This window comes from Mustela erminea, chromosome 3 (genome assembly GCF_009829155.1).
Source record: "Mustela erminea isolate mMusErm1 chromosome 3, mMusErm1.Pri, whole genome shotgun sequence".
NCBI lineage: Eukaryota > Metazoa > Chordata > Mammalia > Carnivora > Mustelidae > Mustela > Mustela erminea.
The window spans coordinates 93047399-93067711 of record NC_045616.1 but is presented as its reverse complement, the minus strand read 5'-3'; the positions used below and the strand labels follow the sequence as shown (position 1 = coordinate 93067711).

The window sequence follows — 20313 nt, the reverse complement described above, 5'->3', positions numbered from 1 at the left end:
TCCTCCACCCCTCGCAAGGCCTGCTCCCGCCTACTCCCACCCGCAAGGCTCACTCAGGCCTCAGCACCTCCCTGGCTGTGGGGACCTGCTCCAACTGACCGAGGGAAACCAAAGCCTGGGCTCCCAGCGGGGGATGTGAGTAGCGCTCACTCTTGCAGGGCAGGAAAGACTTGTGGAAGTATGGAAATGGCCTGAAGGTGAGACACCTAATTTCAGTTCTGAGGCAGTAACATTCAAAGTACCAACAGGAACAACAATAGAAGAAGCCTCTTTGGCAGCAAGACCTATCTCTTCTGCCTTGCCACAAAAGGCTGGGTTTTTGTTTGTTTGTTTGTGTATATATATATACATATTTTTTTTAATAAACATATAATGTATTATTTGCCCCAGGAGTACAGGTCTATGAATCGCCAGGTTTACACACTTCACAGCACTCACCATATCACACACACTCCCCAGTGTCCATAACCCCACCACCCTCTCCCTAACCCCCGCCACCCTCAGTTTGTTTTGTGACATTAAGAGTCTATTATGGTTTGTCTCCCTCCCGATCCCACCTTGTTTCATTTATTCAAAAGGCTGGGTTTTTATTCCCTGTGTGGTAACACTTAAAAAAAAGGTTTGTTAGTGAGCCTGTAGTGTGTTTCATTTTTTGGTTAAAAAGGGAAATTATTTCCTCTGATTTCATGAGCCTGGAAACTTGTCTCTGAAGCATCAAAGTGCCCCCCCAAAACACCATGCAGGACGAGGAATCTTCAGATCCGTTTAGAACTGTAGCCCTAACAGGCCTCTTTCTTCCATAATTTCACGGTTTGTTTGGAAAACTGTCCAACTATGACACTGTATCATCTGGGATAATACAAGCCCGGTGTAGTGAGTGACGGCTGAAAGCAAGCTTGTCTTCTCAAACAATGCTGGAGATACTGAGTGAATTCCAAACGGAGACAGAAAAACAATTTTAAAAGTGTCAACCAGTATACAAATAGGAACCCCATGTCATGAGGTAACTTTGCAAACACAAAGCCTATCAGGAGTTAGAGTTACAGAGAATTCCACCCACCGTCTTGGTATTCTCTGGTGGTATCTGGTGCTGAGAACACCACTTTAACAACAACAACAACACTTTAATTTGGCCACAGGCAGAAAGAGATCTGACAATCCTACATCTCTCTGTCCCCCTGATTTTCCGCAGGGGACACCCTGCTTGGGATGTCAGGAGAGCTGGTATCAAAAGCTGCAAAGATGAGCTGAAGCAATGATTTGAGTTCAGTTTTGCTCTACTCACATGCTAATAATCCCTAAATGATGTTATATTTCATTCCACATTCACGAGGAATTCCATTGCCATAGCAACCGCAATGTGATACCAGAAGTTTTCTTGAAACTGGGGCTTAGAATATCGCCTCTCCTCCCTTGCAGAGCAAGAGGGCTGTGGTCCTCACGCAGCGCTCCAGAGAATCACCTTCCCTGCCCTGCCGACAGCCCAGGCCCCAGCCACAGAGGGGGTGCGTCGAGCTGCGGCCCCTTGAATCCACCACCATGTCCCCCCCACCGTCTCTACATACCCAGCCCCATGAGGAGTGTGTCCTCATAGTGACTTCTGGGGTACAAATGAAACCTGAGAATGAAGTCAGAACTTTTCTTTAGAAAAAGTCTGGTAGGAAAAGATAATGAACGTGGATGAATTTAGAATTACTATTTGCATGAAAAAAAGAAGGTATTTTTCAGTTTCCTCTATCAATAACTCCCTGGAAATAGGGACAAAAGACAAACCACCATCCGTGGAGCTGAAGAGGGGATTAAATACTCTACTGCTATCTCGGGCTGTAGAATATTGTTCTTCACTGCCTCTTCCCTTCTAAGACCTCTGCTCCCCAGCCCCTGTCACTGTATTCTCTTGTTCCCCATTGGAACCATGGCTCTGGGGCAGGTGGCGTGGTGCCCACCTGAAGTCCCCTGCCTGCCTTCCATCCCTGCCAAGCCCCTGCAGTTAGTGAGCAGGGCTTCACTGTTTGCTGGGCGCTCCTGGTGGGGATGCTGGAGGACAGAGGCAGGTGGGCCTTCCCGCTGCCTGGGATGGGAGCCGATCTGAGCAGGAGATGGTGAGGACTCCTCCATGGCATCCAGACCCACAGAGCTGGGTCTGCAGAAATGGGAGCCCTGGTTCCTGTTGGGCATCTCAGCATGAGGACCTGACCCTCAGCATCTTCATTCCTGACTCCACCTACCCAGAAGCCAGGTGGTCCCCACACCTGCTGGGCAGGGCACTTGTTCCTGTCTCTGCCTTCCCTGCATGACCTGTGCCTCTCTGCTCCAGGCCCGAGGCCACGCTGGATTAAAACAGGATGACAGGGGTCACTAATACACCACACTGCGATGTGCCTGGCACATGGGTGTCTGTGTAGCCTCTCATTTACTTTCCTCCATACTGCCAATAGCCCCTTTCAGAGCAGAGGAAAAGGCCCAGAGAAGTGGAGTGATGTGCCCAAGGTCACACAGCTGGGAAGTGGCAGAGCCCGACAGTACCCTTAGGCCTCTCTGGGAGCTGGTGGGGACTGTTGTCCACAGCACGGGCATTCATAAAATCCGTATAAAACCTCAATGAATCAGAAGGATTTGGTGGATCAATTCAACCAGCATGAAGCAGAACCAAGCCCTCATCCGCGTGCACCGGCGGCCCCCATCCTCCCCGGCTCTTGCCCATCCTCCCTCGCCAAGGCAGCTTTCATGGTGGTTGTTTTTCCCTTGCATGAAATGAGAAATGCTGTTTGAATAACCGATGGTGAGGGAGGCTGGGCACACTCTGATGCAGAAATAAAAACCTTTAGAAAGATGCAATTTGGGGGATATTGGAAACTGGAGAACGGAACATCAGTCTATAAAATTCAACACGGCCAATGAAGCTGGAGCAGCTGGTCAAGTGTTTTAGCACGCACAGGGCCGGGGTTCGGCGGGCATGAGGCTGGGCAGGGTTTTCAGACCGGGAACATTTTTCCTGGGCTCATTTTGGCCTCATTTCCATAATGTGCCTCATGACTCCTGCAGCACCTCAGCGTGAGTGTCAGAAGCACAGCCGTGAACGTGTCCAAAGCTACTTTTACTCAGAGGGGAAGCCCGACCTGCCAGAGCTTTGCCTTCTCCAGGACACCTTCCCCCCCGACCTCGACTTCTGCTGCCACAGCCCAGATAGGAGGATGGGAAAGCGGCCCTTCATGTGTCTGCAGGTGGCTTGGGTGGGGGGGGCAGCTGTAGGGGGCCAATAGACCTGTGCTCCCTTGCGGAGAACTCGTTGACATCCCGGCCATCGCACCATGCGCTAGGGGCCCATTAGGGCGAGCCCGAGCCCTGCCCCTCCGCTCCGGGTGCCCAGGCCCAGGCAGCTCTGACGCGCCTCTCCATCACTGTTGTAGGCACTTGTTGGGTTCCATCCTTTCTTTTCCCCTCCCTGTCTAACCCCAAAGGTCTGCCAGATTCTGCTCTCCAAGGCTCCCCGCCAAAGGCAGGGGGTCTCTGGAGGTGGACATACACAGAACATGCCTCATTGAAATGTTGCTGTTGCTACCCGGTTGAGCCTCCTGCCTTCCTCTACTGCCTTTACACATCCAACCTGCAGATTCAGCACCCTGGCATGAGAGGATCCATCCCCAAAACCAAAAGCATAGGTGCAAGGAGGTATCTTCCTACCTTTAAGGAAACAGTCCTTGCTGTGGACAATGACGATATTCCTTTCCAGCAGGCAGGCGGCTCGGTGGAGCTCACAGTGATTCTCATAAAACCTCCCATCGGAGCCACACACGGGCATGTAGCTGGGCCTGCATGCCTCCAGGCACCGGCATTCGGGCTCCCCGGTCTCTCTGCTGAGCATGCACCTGCTCCCACGGCTGCAGAACTTCTTCCCACAGGAGGCTGGCAGCCCATCAGGAAGTCCTGTTGAACACACAAACACAGAGGGTCAGCTTCAAGCATTAGGGGAGGGTGGTCAAGGGCTTCCTTTGTGGTTCCATTTGCCAGTGAAGCCAAGGGCTTGGGGTTTGGGGTGCCCAAAAAGTCTTTGCTCTACTAACAGGAGGTGGTCACAGGTGCCAAAAGCAGTGCCCAGCTGTACAGGGTTCAGGTTTTATGGTTGGCTCACACCAACCATCTCAGGCACACCCATCCTGGAAGGGAAGAGTAAACAGGGGACCACATGGAGGTAGCAAAGAGCCAATGGACCATGGCAAGCGAGAGGAGGATGGCTTGCCAAAAGGCAAGGCTTGAGCCATGGCTCTCATAATTGCACTGATGGGAGGAGGAGTTCTGTACAGGGGCAGGATGGGAAGGGTAAGGATGCCAGGCATCATTCTAGGAGACACAGAGTGCCAAGCAGAGCAAGTGTGGTCAGATACGTAGGGCAGGAAATGGGGAAAAACAGCAGAGTCTAGGGAGTGTGGAGTAAGAAAGGAGAAAGTAATACTCAAATGTTCAGGATGGGGTCAGCCATGGCAGGGAGGCTTGAGCTTGACCTTTGTCTCTGGGTGAGAATGTGGTTCTCTAGGATACACACCACCAGCAGTGGGACCAGTAGCCTTTCTCTACCGCCCAGCCCTAGCACAAAGCAGGAAGCCACAGCTGTGGCAGGAAGGCTGAGACCTGGGGAATGGCTGCTGCCATGCTGCTGGGTGTCCCCTGCATCCAACACATGTGTCCAGTGGTGTGAGGCAGTGGTGCCCAGAGTTCACACTCCAATGTGGGCAGGGTGGCCGGGAGAGCATCTTATTGCTGGAAGTGCCCACTTACACAAAAGGCCAAGCAAGCACCCCCACAAATGACATTCCATTCCACCAGAAGAGTTCAGAAAATGAGAGGTTTGCCATGCAGCATTAATGGCAGCAAACACAAGTTGAGAATAGGAAAAGGATATCGAAATACAAATAATTAAATCATGGATGCAGATTGTATGGCCACAGAAGTCTTTGCTTTTAAGTTTTAATTGTATCTTCTTCACAATTTTCAAGTGAGACAGAACGGCCCCAGTGGTCAACACTGAACATTTGGCCCCAGCTCTGATCCCATGGGATTAAAACATCTGGGGGAAAAACAACCTTCTTTTTCTTGTTTTCCATTAAGCCTGCTTTTCATCATTCTAGATTTAAAAGGAAAAAAATCAGTTATCGATAGATTAACTGCTTGATTCAATAATTCATTTAAATTCTTCCAGCCTTGGCAAGCTAAGAAATATTGACTTTTTCTTGAATCAAAATAAACTAGAAGGTCAAAATATCTCTGAGCAGTGTAGAAGTGCAGATCCTAAGCAGGCGTGGGAATCTTCTTTATCCACTTGGCTGATGTTTGCATGTCACAGTGGAGGCTTGGCGGCATTTATCGGCTCTGCACACATCTTCCTGTCAAGGTTGACAGGTGAAGGGGAGACAAGGGGTCCTGGCAGTGGGAGGCCCTGGGCTGGAGGGCCTCCACCCATGGTGTTGATGGCTGCTTTGCCACAGAGCGTGTTTGATTAGCATGACTCTCCTGGGTGCTGCAAAATGGGTTACCCTGGAAAGTGCTGGCGGCTACTAGAAGAAACTAATACAGCTCTAAAGATACCGGCTTTTGTTTCTTTCCCTGGACAGCCAGAACACAAAGCACTGCCGTTGTATCACTGTTTTAATAAACTTCCCGTGTGATGGCAAGGGCACCCACTCATCGCTACAGTTTGAAGAAGCAGAGCCAAAGTTTCTTGAGTATCTGGCCTCTCAGTTCCTGCTTCAGGGTATTTGCCCTGCTCAGACTATGCTCACATTCCAGCTGACTCAGCTCCAAGCACTCACCCCTGGGGTCTAGCGCCTCTCTGGGGGGCTCACTGCCAGGGCGAGTCTGAGCCTCCCCCACGCTTGAATTCCCTTCCTGAGAATGTCTACCTCGATGTCTGGATGAGGGAGACCCTGCAGGTATGGGGCCTTTGTCCTCACACAGCCTTGGACACTTTAGGCAACACAGTAGTTTTAAAAGCTGACCTCCTCAGCTCTGACTTGGTGTCACTGGTCAAACCTCAGGTTACAAGCGGAGATGAGGAGGGTAGTGGGAACACCATACCCCAATGGGGGAACCTTTTAAGGGAGACATCTCCCCTTGTCTCCTCTAGCAGAGGGCAGAGGGAAACTGGAAGGATGGAGGCACAAAGGGGAGACAAAGGTCCATGGAGGGAGCCTTGTGGGGTAAAGGAGACTGGAATCTGGAGTGGCAGAGTAGGAAGAGACTTCAGAGCCCACCTAAACCAGCCTAGGCAGTTAGAGCCAAGCCAGCTCGCAGTGGATGGCAAGGCAGAGGGTGGGGGCAGAACCCCTGCCATCTGACCCTTTCTCCTCTCAAACACCACACACTCTGATTGCAGTGAGGTCGTCTGAAGACTAGCACTGGACACCAGGTCTCCAGTGCCCATGTATGAGTAGATCACAGGTGTGACTGAGGCCTCCCCCATAGGCTGTACGCTGAGGAGTCAGTGTTAAGAAAACACTCCAGCCAACCTGTGCTCACAGATATTGCCAAGAACACTCAGGTTCTCCTGACATGGAAATGGGTTGTTGGCAAATATTTGATCTTAATTATTTGCAATTAAGACAAAAGTAGCTGAACAGCCATGCATCTGTTTTTCCCAGTCTGTGGCCAGCAGGCCTGGTGATGAGCTGGGAACGCCGTGCACAGGGGTGGGCCTGGAATCCCATCCTTGGCCGCAGAGATGCGGACCAAGCTGTGGGTTCCTTGCGAAAACAAGCCCCTTGTCACTACTTCCTCCTTGTTACTAAAACAGAATGAATTCCCCAGTCCTAGCAGGACGGTGATAAAACAGTAATGGGAAAGGTAACCAAGTGAGACCGCCAGCAACTGCCTACAGTATTTATGAGGACGATCATGATGCATGAAAAAGATATAATATGCTTAATTTATAGTCATAAAGAAAGTCGTTTACCCAGGTTAGAAACTGATCATATTACCAAATAAGCGGATTTTTGACACTAATTAAATTTACTGAACACAGTCAGAAAAGGGAATTGTTATGTGAAAGTTATGGCACCAGAGAAACACATCCATCTGTACCAGTTGGTGCTAGAGATCCCCTCTGTGACTCAGATCAGGGTTCTTGATGTGAACTCATAGACCTCGGCTGCCATTGCCTCCCAGACAAGGGGAAGTGGCCCAGCTTAGTGATAGTGGAAGCTGAGCCCGTGGGACCCTGTCAAGGGATCAGAGGAGGTGGGACTTTTCGGTCCCCCATTGCAGGGGGCCTGTTTTCTCATCACTGACCATACCACGTGGCAGTTTCCAAACTCTGACTCAGTCTCAGTAACCGGTGCTTTGCTGCAAAGTACAGCAGGGAGTGCTTCTCTCTCGGGGATGGTGCCGAGCAGTGCATGAGGGAAAACATGATGGTTTTCTACTGTGGGATGCTAACTCCCATAGGCAAGCTTGCCCCGTGCAGCACTTCCCTCTTGCCCCTGGCTTGACTACTGAGAAAAGCCCCCTTCTCATGATGCCACCTCGGGAGTTCCCTACTCCTCGTTCAGCAAAGGACTAGGGTTGAAATGCTTACTACCACATTCCACCTCACCACGAAGCCACACTGAGGTGACGGCTTGGCTCTGAGCAGGCCAAAAAGAGTGGGCTATGGCAGCAGAAAGCATGGACAGCACCAAATCTCAGGCACCCCATGTTGACAGTCTCACTGCCGCCTGCCATGAGCCCCAGGCTGGCATGATGGCGGTCTCTGGCGCCGGTGGCTGGAAGGTTCCTGTATAGCAACTAAGTGTCCACCCATTGGCAGATACAGAGAGATTCAATGCTTCTTTTCTGAGCAAAAATACCTACTCACGGAGCTACAGCGCACAACCTGGGTCATGGTCGGGTTTTTTAAGGACCCAGGACTGAGGACTTGCCATTGGGAGCCCCCTGTGCATACCATATAAGTGCCTTTTCCGTAGCAGCAGATCCTGAGTTTGTGCCAGAGCCTGCAGAGATGCAGCTCCCTGGCCCGCACTGTGCACAGGTGGAAACAGTGGGGTCCTTCCCCCACACAGCCAGGGCACAGTCCTGGAGCACCTCCTCTGTGCCAGACCCGACACCGGGTGCTAGGGACGCAAGGCATGCCAGGATATGGTGCTCAGGGCAGGACACTGTATGTAGGGAGACACACAGGAGCAAGACCACAAACAAGAAACCACTGTGGGTTGTAGTCAACGCACAGGAAACAGACTGGTTGCTGTCATGGGCCAACTCTCTTGGAGTCAGAGAAGCCTTGCTGAGGTGAGAGATTTGACATGAGACCTGAGAGAGAGGGTCAGAGACCTGGGCCTGGGAGGGGGACAGCCTGGGCTTCACAGGAAGCAGCCCACTCGCTCGCAAAGCCCTGCTCCAAGACAGCCTTGCCAGGCAGAGGCCGGCTGCCTGCTGTACCCTTGGGAAAGCAGGGTGCCTCTGGTTCTCTGGGGGTGTTTGTCAGCCCGAGTCCTGAACGTTGAGAGGATTTGTAGTGGCCCTGAAGTTCAGCACACTGGCTCCATTCCTGGCAAAAGGGACTCACCCTCGAGCACTCCCACAGGCCAGAAGGCTCTAGGCACCCTGCAGGCTGCTGGTGGGGGAGGGAGAAGCCCCCCTGGGCTCTCAACACGAGCCACCTTGGTAGGAATCGGCATAGCCTATGGGCGCCCTGGGTGCTGGGGCTGCGCCAGCTCCACCTGTGCCTGGAGAATCTCATTCACATGGGGGGATGGGAAGAGGGTCTGTAGTTACCGCTAGGGAGATACGCATTTCCAGGACCCAGCCAGAGAGGGCAGTATATAAAGCAGCTACTGTTGACTCACGCATGCCCTGCCTCACACTTAGAACACGTGACTCTCATCTCCTTTTCCTTTAATCCTTACAACAGCCCCGTGAAGCAGATGCACGCATAGGCCGCACCCTGAATGTGTCTGTGGCACACGTACGGACTCATTCTATAGATTGGGAAATACAGTCAAGAGGTAATTTGCCTGAGCTCAGATAACAAGTGGGTGGGAAGCAGCAGAGCCTAGATTTCAATCAGTCTCACTCAAATCCCTTAGACATGGGACATGGGACTATCTGCTCAGCTCATGGGACAATATGCTCCTGCCTCAAGGAACTCATGCTGGGAGGGCCCACACATCCACAGTTTGAGCTTCACCGACATCAGGATACCCCCAAACATCAGCACTCCTGGCCTGCAGGATCTCTGCAGCTCACACACTGAGTGCATGCAGCTCGGAGTCCCATGTGGCACTTTCTCTATGGGCCGGAGGTCTTCGGTGCTAGGGGAGGAAGCCCTGCTGGGGTCTCTGAGCATCACAGACCCAATCCCACTCCTTATCATGCATGGCCTCCGTGGCCAGGGTCCCCTCCCTCTAATGGGATGCCTCTCAGCATTAACACCTTTCTGACCTCCTTCTCTGGCTTTTATTCCCCCAGGAATTGTCTAGGTGACTGCTAGGCAGATGTGAATTCCTCTCAGTGACCCCAGAGTGGACCCTAAGCTGAGGCAACTGTGTGCTTCATTAAAGCAGAATTCTGACGAGCTCTGAAAGACATGACCAAATTTGCTAGGTCCAAACACTTAACAGAAATATCCAGTTACCCATTGCTGGAAGCTAAATGCACCTTGTCATGTGTATAACTCTGAGATTACAAACCTGGGTCCAACAAACTGGCTTCAAACACCAACCATTTGGAAAGAGCCCAAATGTCCATCAACAGATGAATAGATAAAGAAGATATAGGTATATATATCCCTAGACACACACACACACACACACACACACACACACACACACACAGGAACATTACTCAGCCACCAAAAAGAATGAAATCCATTTGCAACAATGTGGATGGAAAGTATTATGTTAAGCAAAATAAGTCAGCTGGAGAAAGACAAATGTTGTAAGACCTTATTCATATGTAGAATTTAAGAAACAAAATGGAGGAGCAGAGGGGAAGGGAGGGAAAAATAAAACAAGATGAAATCACAGAGGCAGACCAACCATAAGTGACTCTCAACTCTAGTAAACAAACTAAGAATTGCTGGAGGGAAGAGTGTTGGGGGATGGGGTAACAGGGTGATGGGCATTAAGGAGGGCATATGATGTAAGGAGCACTGGGTGTTACAGGCAACTGTTAAATTCTATCCTGGAAACTAATAATAAAGTATATGTTAATTCAATTGAATTTAGATAAAAAATTAATTAAAAAAACAACAATGAACTGTCAAGTCAGAAATGCCTGGAACAAGATGAGGGAAGGAAGACCTTCAACCTTCAGCTGGCTCTTTCTGGCCAAGGAGTCTGGATCTAACAGACGACTGGTTGCCATGCACACCCGATGTCTCTGGCAGGACTTTTGGAGGGTCTATTTCCAGTTACAGATGAACACAATGCCAAAGCATACTTTCCAAAAGCTTAAAAGCGTGCCTCTCATGAGAATATAAAGTGAGGATGAGGTGAAGATTTATTTAGCTCATTAATGAGGGGACCCGCAGGAGAGAGAAGCTGGTTCAGGGGTACATGGGTGTTGGAGACAGGAGAGGGACTGAGCTGGCCAGGCGAGGCACATGTTGGTGAATGACATACAGGGCAAGAAGACACAACTTTGGGGGCTGTGTTCTCCACCAGGTGGAAGCTGTTTGCATCTTTCCTGGAAGCAAATCTATGAGTTAGTGGGTAACTGCATAGTAAGGGCCTTCAGTGAGTGGTGCACGGCGAGACACGCAGAGAGGCAACCTCTGGTCCAGATCAAAATGACCCTGGGTGAGCCCGTTAAACACTGTGCCAATATGACCTGAGAGGATGTGTTACCTGCCCTTTTGTCTTATTCCCAAGTTTTGGGTCTTTTCCCCAATACCACCAAGTGCCTGCAGTGATAGATGTCATTTGAAAACGCTGCCACAGAGTTTCACCTTTCCCCCCCTACCCTGAACATCTCCTGTTCTTGGAGCATCCAACCTCGCAGAGAGACCCCAGAAGGGAGGACACAAAGCCCCCAACCACGGAGCTCAGCTTTGCTCACGTGGGAAGAGAATTGTCACGTGGGAGGGCACCTGATGGAGCAGAGCAAGAGTGAGCTGGGGTAGGCTTGCATCACCAGACACAGGGTTGAATGAAATGTCATTGCGGACCCAGCCCTGGGCTCCGACCCTACCAAGTCGCAGCCCTACCAAGTCCCCTACCCTTTTCCCTCTGATTTAAGAATGAAGATAGCAATAGTTGACTGCGTGACCGGATTGTTTTGAGGACTAAATGACATAATTCATAGAGGTTGGCACATAGTAAGTGCTCAGTTTAGACCGTCAGTTAGGGATGGGTTCAACAGGACTGGAAGCTATGAAGCCCCGTGCTTTTACTGACGTAAGTGGACATGAGTGTGGGCTGGTGACCATCGTCAGGAGGCCTGCCTTCATGAAAAGGTAAGCCTATTTATACTGAGTATATAAACTACATCGACTAGATTTAAAAGGCAGGTTTGAAATAGCAAGCTTCAAAATATCTCAAGGACACTCTTTCCTTCACCATTTTCCTTGTGCTGGGGATTGGCTTGACTCATGTAAACTCTGCCCAGCCTTCAAAGTGAGGGAGTCTGGCCTCCAAGGTGAGGGAACCCCATTCTCAGGGCCCAGGACTGAACTGCAGCTCAAACTCTGCAGGCTCCCCTCAACGCCTCAGGGCCTCCAACCTGCTAGGCAAGCCTGGAGCTCAAGTTCAAAGACAGCAAGCGGCCTGGGCCCTGGTGCCTGCAGAGGTGTCAGACCCACTTACCACGGACGGGTCCTGGCGTCTCTCTTCCTTCTGGGAGCCCTTTGTGCTATCATGCCACCTAGCTCTCTACTTTGTGTGACAACAGTGAACTGGCCTGACTCACGATTTCTAGAGTTTTCTCCCTGAGGCTTCCCATAGGCATATTCCATCTATGATGGGCTCCCAGGCTGCTGGCCAGCAACTCAGCACTTCTCTCAGTGCAAGAACAGCAGGTCAGATAGAATAGCAGGTCCTGCAGCGGGATTCTGAGCAGCTGGAATTCACAGTCACTGAGCGCTTTGGGGAGGGGGATGGGGTATCTCTCTGGTTTCAGGGCGATGGCCAGGTTCTAATTCTTATGTTCAGAGTGTGACTTTGGGCTTGGCATGGAGTGGCTGCAGAAAATGCCAGGGGGAAAAAGACTGGATCTGATTAAGAGACTGTAGACACCCAAAACTGCTGGCTAGAGATCTGAGTCATTGGAGGTTGGAGGTTTTATGGAAGGTGATACGGTGACACAGTGAGTAGTGGGCAGAGTGAATGGTATGGAAAACTTAGGGTGAGAGTTTGAGACCTGGGTTCTATCACAGCAAGTCTCCTTCCTGTGTGAGCCTCCTCAAGCTTCCTGAACAGGAGCATGAAGGGCTTCTGTAGAGATCCGGTGAGACGTGAAAAACAGCCTCGTGCCTGTGAACTTGGTGTATAAAAACTCATGTCCTAACTTGCATGTCTCTGGCTATAATAAAAGTACAAGACTCTCTTCTTTCTCTTTGCCTCTGTCTGCCCTATCCAGCTGTCTCAACTGGCTTGTGAAGGGTTATTTCAGAGACCTTCTAAAAAAGAAAAGCTGCATAAAAATGTGAAACACAATAGGATTTTTGCCCTTGGGAGAGTTTCTTTTGCAAAATGGTTTTGTTTTAGAGCGCTTCCTCCAAATATATTCCTGTCCCCAAGCTCCTGTTCTTTGCCTAAAGCCTCTTTAGCTTGCATCTGTCTTATTCTCTGTCACCAGACCCCTCATTTTTCCTCCCAGTACCAAGCTCTCCTGTCCCCTTCTCTGGCTCCTTGGGGCTCCCTGCATCTTCGAGCTGAGGGGGCCAGATGTTGCCACTCTTGATGGGTCTCCACTCTCTTGCTGATACCTCATTACATGGGTTCTTTCCTGCCTCTCCACCAACTAATGATTCAAGGCCATGACACCACAGGCTGCTTCCAATTATTTCAAGGATTATCGTGCAGACACGCAGCATGAGGCACTCTCCATGCATGAGGCACTGTGGTGCTCCCCCACATTTATACTCCAGACTTACGAGCGCGGAGGGAGCACTACTTTCTTCTAGGGCCCTTTACCAGCTGCATAAGAGCCGCCCTCAGGTCGACACTTGGCCTTGTAGATCACTTAGCACAGATGTGTCTCACAACTAGAGAGAATAACATGCTCGTCTTCTTGATTATTCTGCTATTTATTTTTTTAAAAATGGAGCTCAATTAAAATATCTAATATTAGCACAGAAAAATTTACTATTTTCCAGTCAGGAGGGTGTTAGTTTCTCTTCTCAAAGATCTGTCCTTTGCTCTCAATGGGATTAGCAGCCATAATATCAAAACAAAGCTTAGTAACTGGATCAAAAAGAATATATTTTCTTCTCTTGTCAGCTCCCACCATCGAGCTTGTCTGAGCCAAGCAGCTGCTGAGGCCTCTGACAGGTGGGCACAGAGGCTCATGGGAAGCTGGCTTGCCTGCCTAAATGAGTAGACTGTCTGCTGTATCCCTGAGTCTGGGAGAGCACATGTTGACCAGAGAGTAGGAGGCTTCCTCTAGCTCTCCACAGGAGCCCTACAAGCTGTCTACTCCCATACGGAGACCCCCCCAGGGTTGGCCAACCCCATCTCAGGCTCTGTCGATGAGACCGTTGCTTTAAGGTCCTTCACTGTGTGAACTTGAGACCCAGTGAAAGGCGATGGGAGATAACCATTTACAGGAGGGGGCTCAGATGAATGACCAAAACTGGAACAGCCAGAGGAAGAGGATGACAATTTAACAGAGACAATGTGGTACTGGAACGCCAGGAGATCCGAGCACAGCACAAAGAAGGGTTTTCAAAAGAACCATGATTTTTGAGCCAAAAAGAAAATCAGAAGAATTTAAGGACAGAATGGTCACTATGGAGACTCAAATTACTGGCCTCCATGATCAAGTACAGGACATATCTCAAAGCCCAGAGCAAAAATAGAACTAAAAAGGAGGCACCTGGGTGGCTCAGTCAGTTAAGTGTCTGACTCTTAATTTTGGCTCAGGTGTCCCTGTCTGGCTAAGGAAAAAGAAATAGAGGAAAACTTAAACATGGTACCTTAAATGGCCAACCACTTTTCCAGTTAAAATTAGGAGCCAGATAGGGACACCTGTCATGACCATTTTTATTCAAAAAGGAAGTATAAAAAGACAAGAAAATGAAATAATCAGTAAAAATTTAGAAAAGGCAACTGACAACTCTATCTTTTTGCTGACCATGTATCTGTATACTTACAAAACACAGACTCCAGGGACAATATTAAATTGCAAGAGAGTTATGATGAGGTGGTTGAATAGATGATAAATATGCCAAAATTAATCATTCTTCTCTTCATTAGCAATAAATAATTAGAGCTGGTAAAGGGAAAAACTGACCATTCATAATAATGGTAAAAATCATAAAATATTTATGAATAAATTTAACAAGAAAGCCATAGGATCAATACAAAATGACCATAAAATCTTATTGAAGGTCATAAAATAAGAATTGAACAAATGCAAAAGCATTTCTTATTCTTGGGTGGAAAGATATTACCATAAATTTACAAATTTAATGCGATCCTTTAGGAAGGGGATGAAATGGTCTTAAGGAGTTCATTTGGAAGAGTAAGTGACCCCGGATAACCAAGGAAAATAAAAAAAGAAAAGGGAAGGGATTTGTGCCTTTATCTCTGCTATCAGAATATCCAACCACAAAGCTGCTAGTGCTGTGATCGCGCCAGTGATACAGAGTGAGGAAGAGACAAATCAAGGACTGCAGATGCGGCAATAAAATAGGAGAGGGGATCCAGAAATACATCCCAGTGTATATACATGAAAGTCTGGTGTATGACCAGAGTGACCACTGCCCTGGGGAAAGGAGAGGCACCTAACAAATGGTGCTGGGCAACCAGCTCTCCACCTGGAAAACTATCACACTGGAACCCTGTCTCACACCACATACAAGTCAAATTCAAATAACTGTAAATGGCTAAATTATGCTTATTAAATAATGACTGTGAAAGGATACTTCCCGGACAGAGTAAAGACTGCAACGCAGAGAGCAATTATGTACTCATGAACCCATTTCGAGAAAAAGAACAGTGTTCTCTGTTCTGAGTTTCTCCACAGCCCCCTCATTTCTACTCAGAGGTAAACATTATCCTCAATTTTGTGTTTTTTCTTGCCTTGCTTTTGCTTTGTTGTTCGATCTTACTCTTTGTATTTCTATGCAATATCCTGCTTGTTCTAAATGTTTCTGAATTTTATTTTACGTAAGTGAATCACTCATACTGTATTTACTTATCTGAGACTTCATTCCTCTGTTCTGACACTGTGTGGCTTCATGCACCTCATACTGGAATTCATTCATTTCATCTTACAGTGTCCACTGTATACCTATCTCATTACTCGAGATACTCGAGGTTGTTTATTGCCTTTTTCTATGTTTCTCTTTCACTCTTTTGTTTCCTTATTTCACCTTACTTTTTTTTCCTTTGACTCAAATAAAAATTAAATACCCCTGTAGAAAGAACCTTAGAACATATAAACTCCAAACACTCCTTTTGTGACCTAAATACATGACAAGAGCACCTTAGCTCGTTATTTCTCTTAATTTCTTTTTATGCCTCACATTTTCTTAGTTATGTGTGTCTAAAATATCTAGTGTCTTCATTTTAAAGAATAATTAATGCTGTGTAATTAATTCTATGTTTAGCAATTTTTCCCCTCAGTTCAATAAACATTTTATTCCCCTGCTCTTGGACTTCTGTTGTTCTTGAGAGGTCAGCTGACAATGTTTTGTTCCCATGTGGGTAATTTTAAGATTTCTTTGGTTTTCTGCAGCTTCTCTCTGATGTAAGCAGGCACATTTCTCTGCATTTATTCTGCTTGTCATTCACTGGGTTTCTTGGAAGTGAGTATTCTTCTGTTTCATCAGTTTGTGAAAACTCAGACATCTCTCTTTAAATATTTTCTCTGCTCCATGGCTTCTTTCCTGTTCCTTCTCTTTGGGGATTCTGATGAGACCTGTGTTGCAAGTTCTCTCTCCTCTGTCTCAACCTCTCCTCTATCTTGTTCACATTTCCCATGTGTAGTTTTCCGGTGCTGTACTGTGTGTAATTTTTCCAAATTCATCTTCCAGCTCCTGAATTTCCTCTTCGGCTTTTTCTAATCTACTCTTACCCTCTCCCACAGAGTCCTTAGCTTTGAAATTTTTATTTCTAGAGGTTTTATTTCATCTTGCACAGAGGTGGCTGGTTATTTGTATAGCCTCTTCACTTTTAATCCTACTTTCAATCTTTAAAAAATATTCAACAGACATATTTTACATGCTGTATCCTATTGTTCTTCATGCTGATTACAATGTGCTGCCTTAACCCACGGGGTTTTAAGGTTTTGTTATTTTTTTTAATGAGCTCACATTTCCTGAAGGTTTCTCTGTAAGAGTTCCCGAGGCATGGTGTGAAGGTAGACTTGTCTTGATTGCGCTGGGTACCCAAGGACTCCCTTGTTCGGGGTTACACTAAATGTATGCTTGAGATTGTTTGGGTGCTTTGCACTTGCACTGTAATTCCTTGTGAAGATCGGCACGTGACTATACATTATCAGGCACTTTGTCCTGCTCTGTCCCCTTGCTATCTCTCACCTTGTGCCGGGAATTGCTGCACACCTTCTTACAGTCACTTGGTATCTTTCTCATTTGCCCTTCTGCTGCAGATGCAATTATTTGGCATCCCTCGCGTGTATGCAGGGTGAGAAACATTTTCCAAATACGTCCCCCTTGGAAGGCCCCTGGGATGTGTCCTAGGTACCCTGAACGATGTAAGGTGTGCAAATGAGAGCTCAAGGTCACCTATCTGGGCTGCGCTGCCCAGGGAAAGCCAGCAGCAGGGCTACTCGAGCTCTCTGCATTCCTAATTTCACTTGTCTTTTCAACCTCTAAGTCTTTCCTTACCAGTACATCAGTGCTTCAAAGGATTTAACAAATATTTATCTGCCATGTTGCCAGAGGCAAAAGTCAGATAATGAAGTTTTAAAAGAGAATGCAATAATTAAAAAACACTCAGAAATAAATACAAAGATATTCTGTTCAATGCACCATCAGTCTGTACTTGGGAGAGCGGGGAGAAGAGTGTCTGTGGCAGGAAAGGCTGGGGTTGCTGACAGAGAGCCGATTGTAATTTTCCCAAGTCCACCTGCATGTTGAAAGCAAACTGAAACTTTCCCATCAGCAGGACCTCCAACAATAAGGAGAAGTCTATTGCTGGGGTGCCATGGAGAAAGAAAGAACACAGATATCAGCAATAAGCTGCATCCCTGTCTTCTACATGGAAACCCCTTGTAGGAGTCTCTGAGTGGCAGTCCTTTCAGCAACAGGCAGACGAGGCTGGTGACAGACATGCAGTCACTGACTGACCCCTTTTGGACCACTTCTGATAAAAGAAACAGACAAGACTAAGCTGAGTGTGAATGACCTGAGTGAGCAACGCCTTGCTTCGGGAAGGCCCAGCACAGTGTGGGTCTCCAGCCTACAGGGCCACCTGATCACTAGTTGATATTGATCAGAACAAGCCTGGTTTTGACTGGTCCTGCCCTGCTGAGGCAGTAGCCTTGCAAGGTGTGGCTCAGTTCCCACTGACGTATATTTACCTAAAGCCTGTGTAGACATCATTCCCTAATAAGTATCAGCTCAATGTTAGTTATAGGGACAGAATTAAATAGCATTAGAAGTTGAAATATTCTTCTAAACAGGTCATATCAACAAAGACAAAATTATCTTTCATTCATGACAAAAAGCATTACTTTAAACATGCCAGAATGACTTGTCACTTTTCATTCCAAGGATAGCAAATTCTAATGATACAAAAATTTGTGGTTCACAGAAAGGCAACAGAGTACCATGGTTATCGAGTTGGGGTCAGGCCCTCAAAAGGCAGGGTACAGAGGAATTGTGGCCGAGTTGGTTCTGGTAGGTATATCAGCTGGGTGGTGGCAAGGGTGGGACTAGGGTCCACACAGGGAGATGGCTGAGGGAGACAGCAGTCTGATAGGGGTCCAAAGATTAGCTTATATATATGGAGACTTAGCAATGAAGGTAATGGGAGTTAGGTTTTTCACTGAAGAAGAGGGTTGCAAAAATGGGAAAAAGGAAAGCTAGAATGAACCCTATGGATGGACTGACACGGGAGGTATTGATGTGATGGATCATGGCTTTCAGGATGAATATGGACATAAAGACATTTCCTATGTCTCTTCTCTGAGAGTTTCTGGGAGCAGCAAAACCCCAGTAGTAAGGAGCACTTTTAACTCTCATTTCTAAATGCAGTTCACCACTAAAGGGAAACAAGTCTCTTTTGTTTGTGCCAGGAAACAGGCAGGCAATGTCTAAGAGGAGCTCTGAGTATCTTTTTGTGCCAGAACGTAGGGAAGCACTTAAAAAATCATGGGCATATCAAAAAACACGGAGGACAGTTCAAAGCAGCTCTCACTGACCAAACCTATAACCTTCTGAGCCTGAAATTAAATGATAGAAACGGATAATATTCTGTTGAATAAAGAGAAATTCACACACCCAACCTGATTTTTAAAAAGTAAGCAAATGGGGAAAAGAGAAAATTCTTTCTTATAGAATTTCAATTAATAAATGTAGAAGAAATGAAAAAATGAGGAAGTTTTCATTCAGGCCAAAAGAAGCCAATAAATGCTGCAACTCATGAGTGAAAGGGGAGTAACAGGATATTTACAGTTTAAAATATCTCATGACTACACATTTATTATTTTCAAAGGAAAAACAGAGCAACTCTATAGTGGAGAAAGCTGTGAGTTATTACCTCATTTGAGTGATCCGAGTTAACATTAGCAGTGATGGGACAAGTTGTCATTGGTTCCTACTTGATGGGACACAGGGGAAGAACTCAGCAGACCTTCAGTTATATTCCTGCCTCAAACTCATACCTTCAGTGTCCTCATGAGGAAACATCAGTCAAAATCTAATTGAGGGACATCATTAAAATGACTGGTCTATAATCTTTAAAAACACTAAAGACGTTTAAAATGTTAAAAATGTTTAAAAGCATTAAAGATATGTAGAGCAAGGAAGGCCTGAAGACTGTTGTGAATTGAGGCAAACAGGCTGAGGACAGATAACCACCAAGTATCATGAGCAATCTGGTTTGAATTCCCTTACTGGGAAAAACCATGATTAGGATAGTGCGCAAAATGTGAATGGGCTCTTCGGGTGAAGGATATATGAGAATTCTTTGTACTATTCCTGTACTTTTCTAGTAATATGCAAAATGTTGGGGGAAAAAACAGGACATCTCAAATTTCATACACAGAATTCTACTTCTGTCTTGGATAGAGAAATTTGCAGAAGATGGTTTTCCCCATTATAACCACCAGGAAACACCAGATGATCTAAAATTTTTAAGTTTTATTGAAGTCATGGGACAGCAGAGAAGGAACATATGTTTAAGTGAATGAAATTGAAGAAGAATGTGTCTTTAATAAAACTGAAATACACAAAATCTGAAATAAAGGATTTACCAAGTAGAGTTTATTAAGGATAAGCTGACTGGACACAGGGGGAAATGGGATGAATGAATGAAGACAAGGCAATAATAGAAAAAGCCTAGACTGAAGCACGGAGTCAAAAATATTGAACAGATCATTAGTGAACCGTGGGATAGGACTCACATACATGTAACTGGAGTTTTACCAGGAGAGGAGAGAAAGAATAAGGTAGAAGGAATATTTGAAAAGATACTGGTTAAGAATCTACAAAACTTAAAGACATCAATCCAATATCCAAGAAGGTAAATGAACCCCAAATAAAATAAACACACAAAGGAAACCACAAAGGTAAATCATCATCAAACTCCTAAAAACCAAAGGTAATAAGAAACCATAACAAAAAGCCAGAAGGAAAAAGATACATCACCTTCAAGAAAACAATAGTAACAGTGATGCTTCACTTCTCATCAAAGATGATGGAAGTCAAAAGACAATGAACAAAGCTTCCAGCTCAAGAAGAAAGAAGAAAGAATATCAAAAAAAGTAGAAGGAAAAAAAAATAAAGATAAGAAAAAAATCACCACAACAGAAATCATTTCCACCAGAACTCTATGAGTATTCTGGTTCCTCCAGGTCCTTGTCAACACTTGCTATGATCAGTCTTAAGATTTAGCCATTTGAAGAGCTATGTAATAGTATATCATTGTGTTTTTAACCTACATTTCCCAGTGACTAATCCTGTTCATCATCTTTAAA

General features: G+C 46.7%; 1 protein-coding gene across 2 annotated transcripts in view; it reads right to left on the bottom strand.

Moving 5' to 3' along the window:
* FSTL4 (follistatin like 4) overlaps positions 1-20313 on the bottom strand; it is a 418614-nt gene that overhangs the window by 221017 nt on the left and 177284 nt on the right. For both annotated transcript variants that reach the window (XM_032336727.1, XM_032336728.1), the window contains one exon: positions 3685-3927. In XM_032336727.1, coding sequence (XP_032192618.1) covers positions 3685-3927 — 243 coding nt within the window. The remainder of the gene's footprint in view (positions 1-3684; positions 3928-20313) is intronic.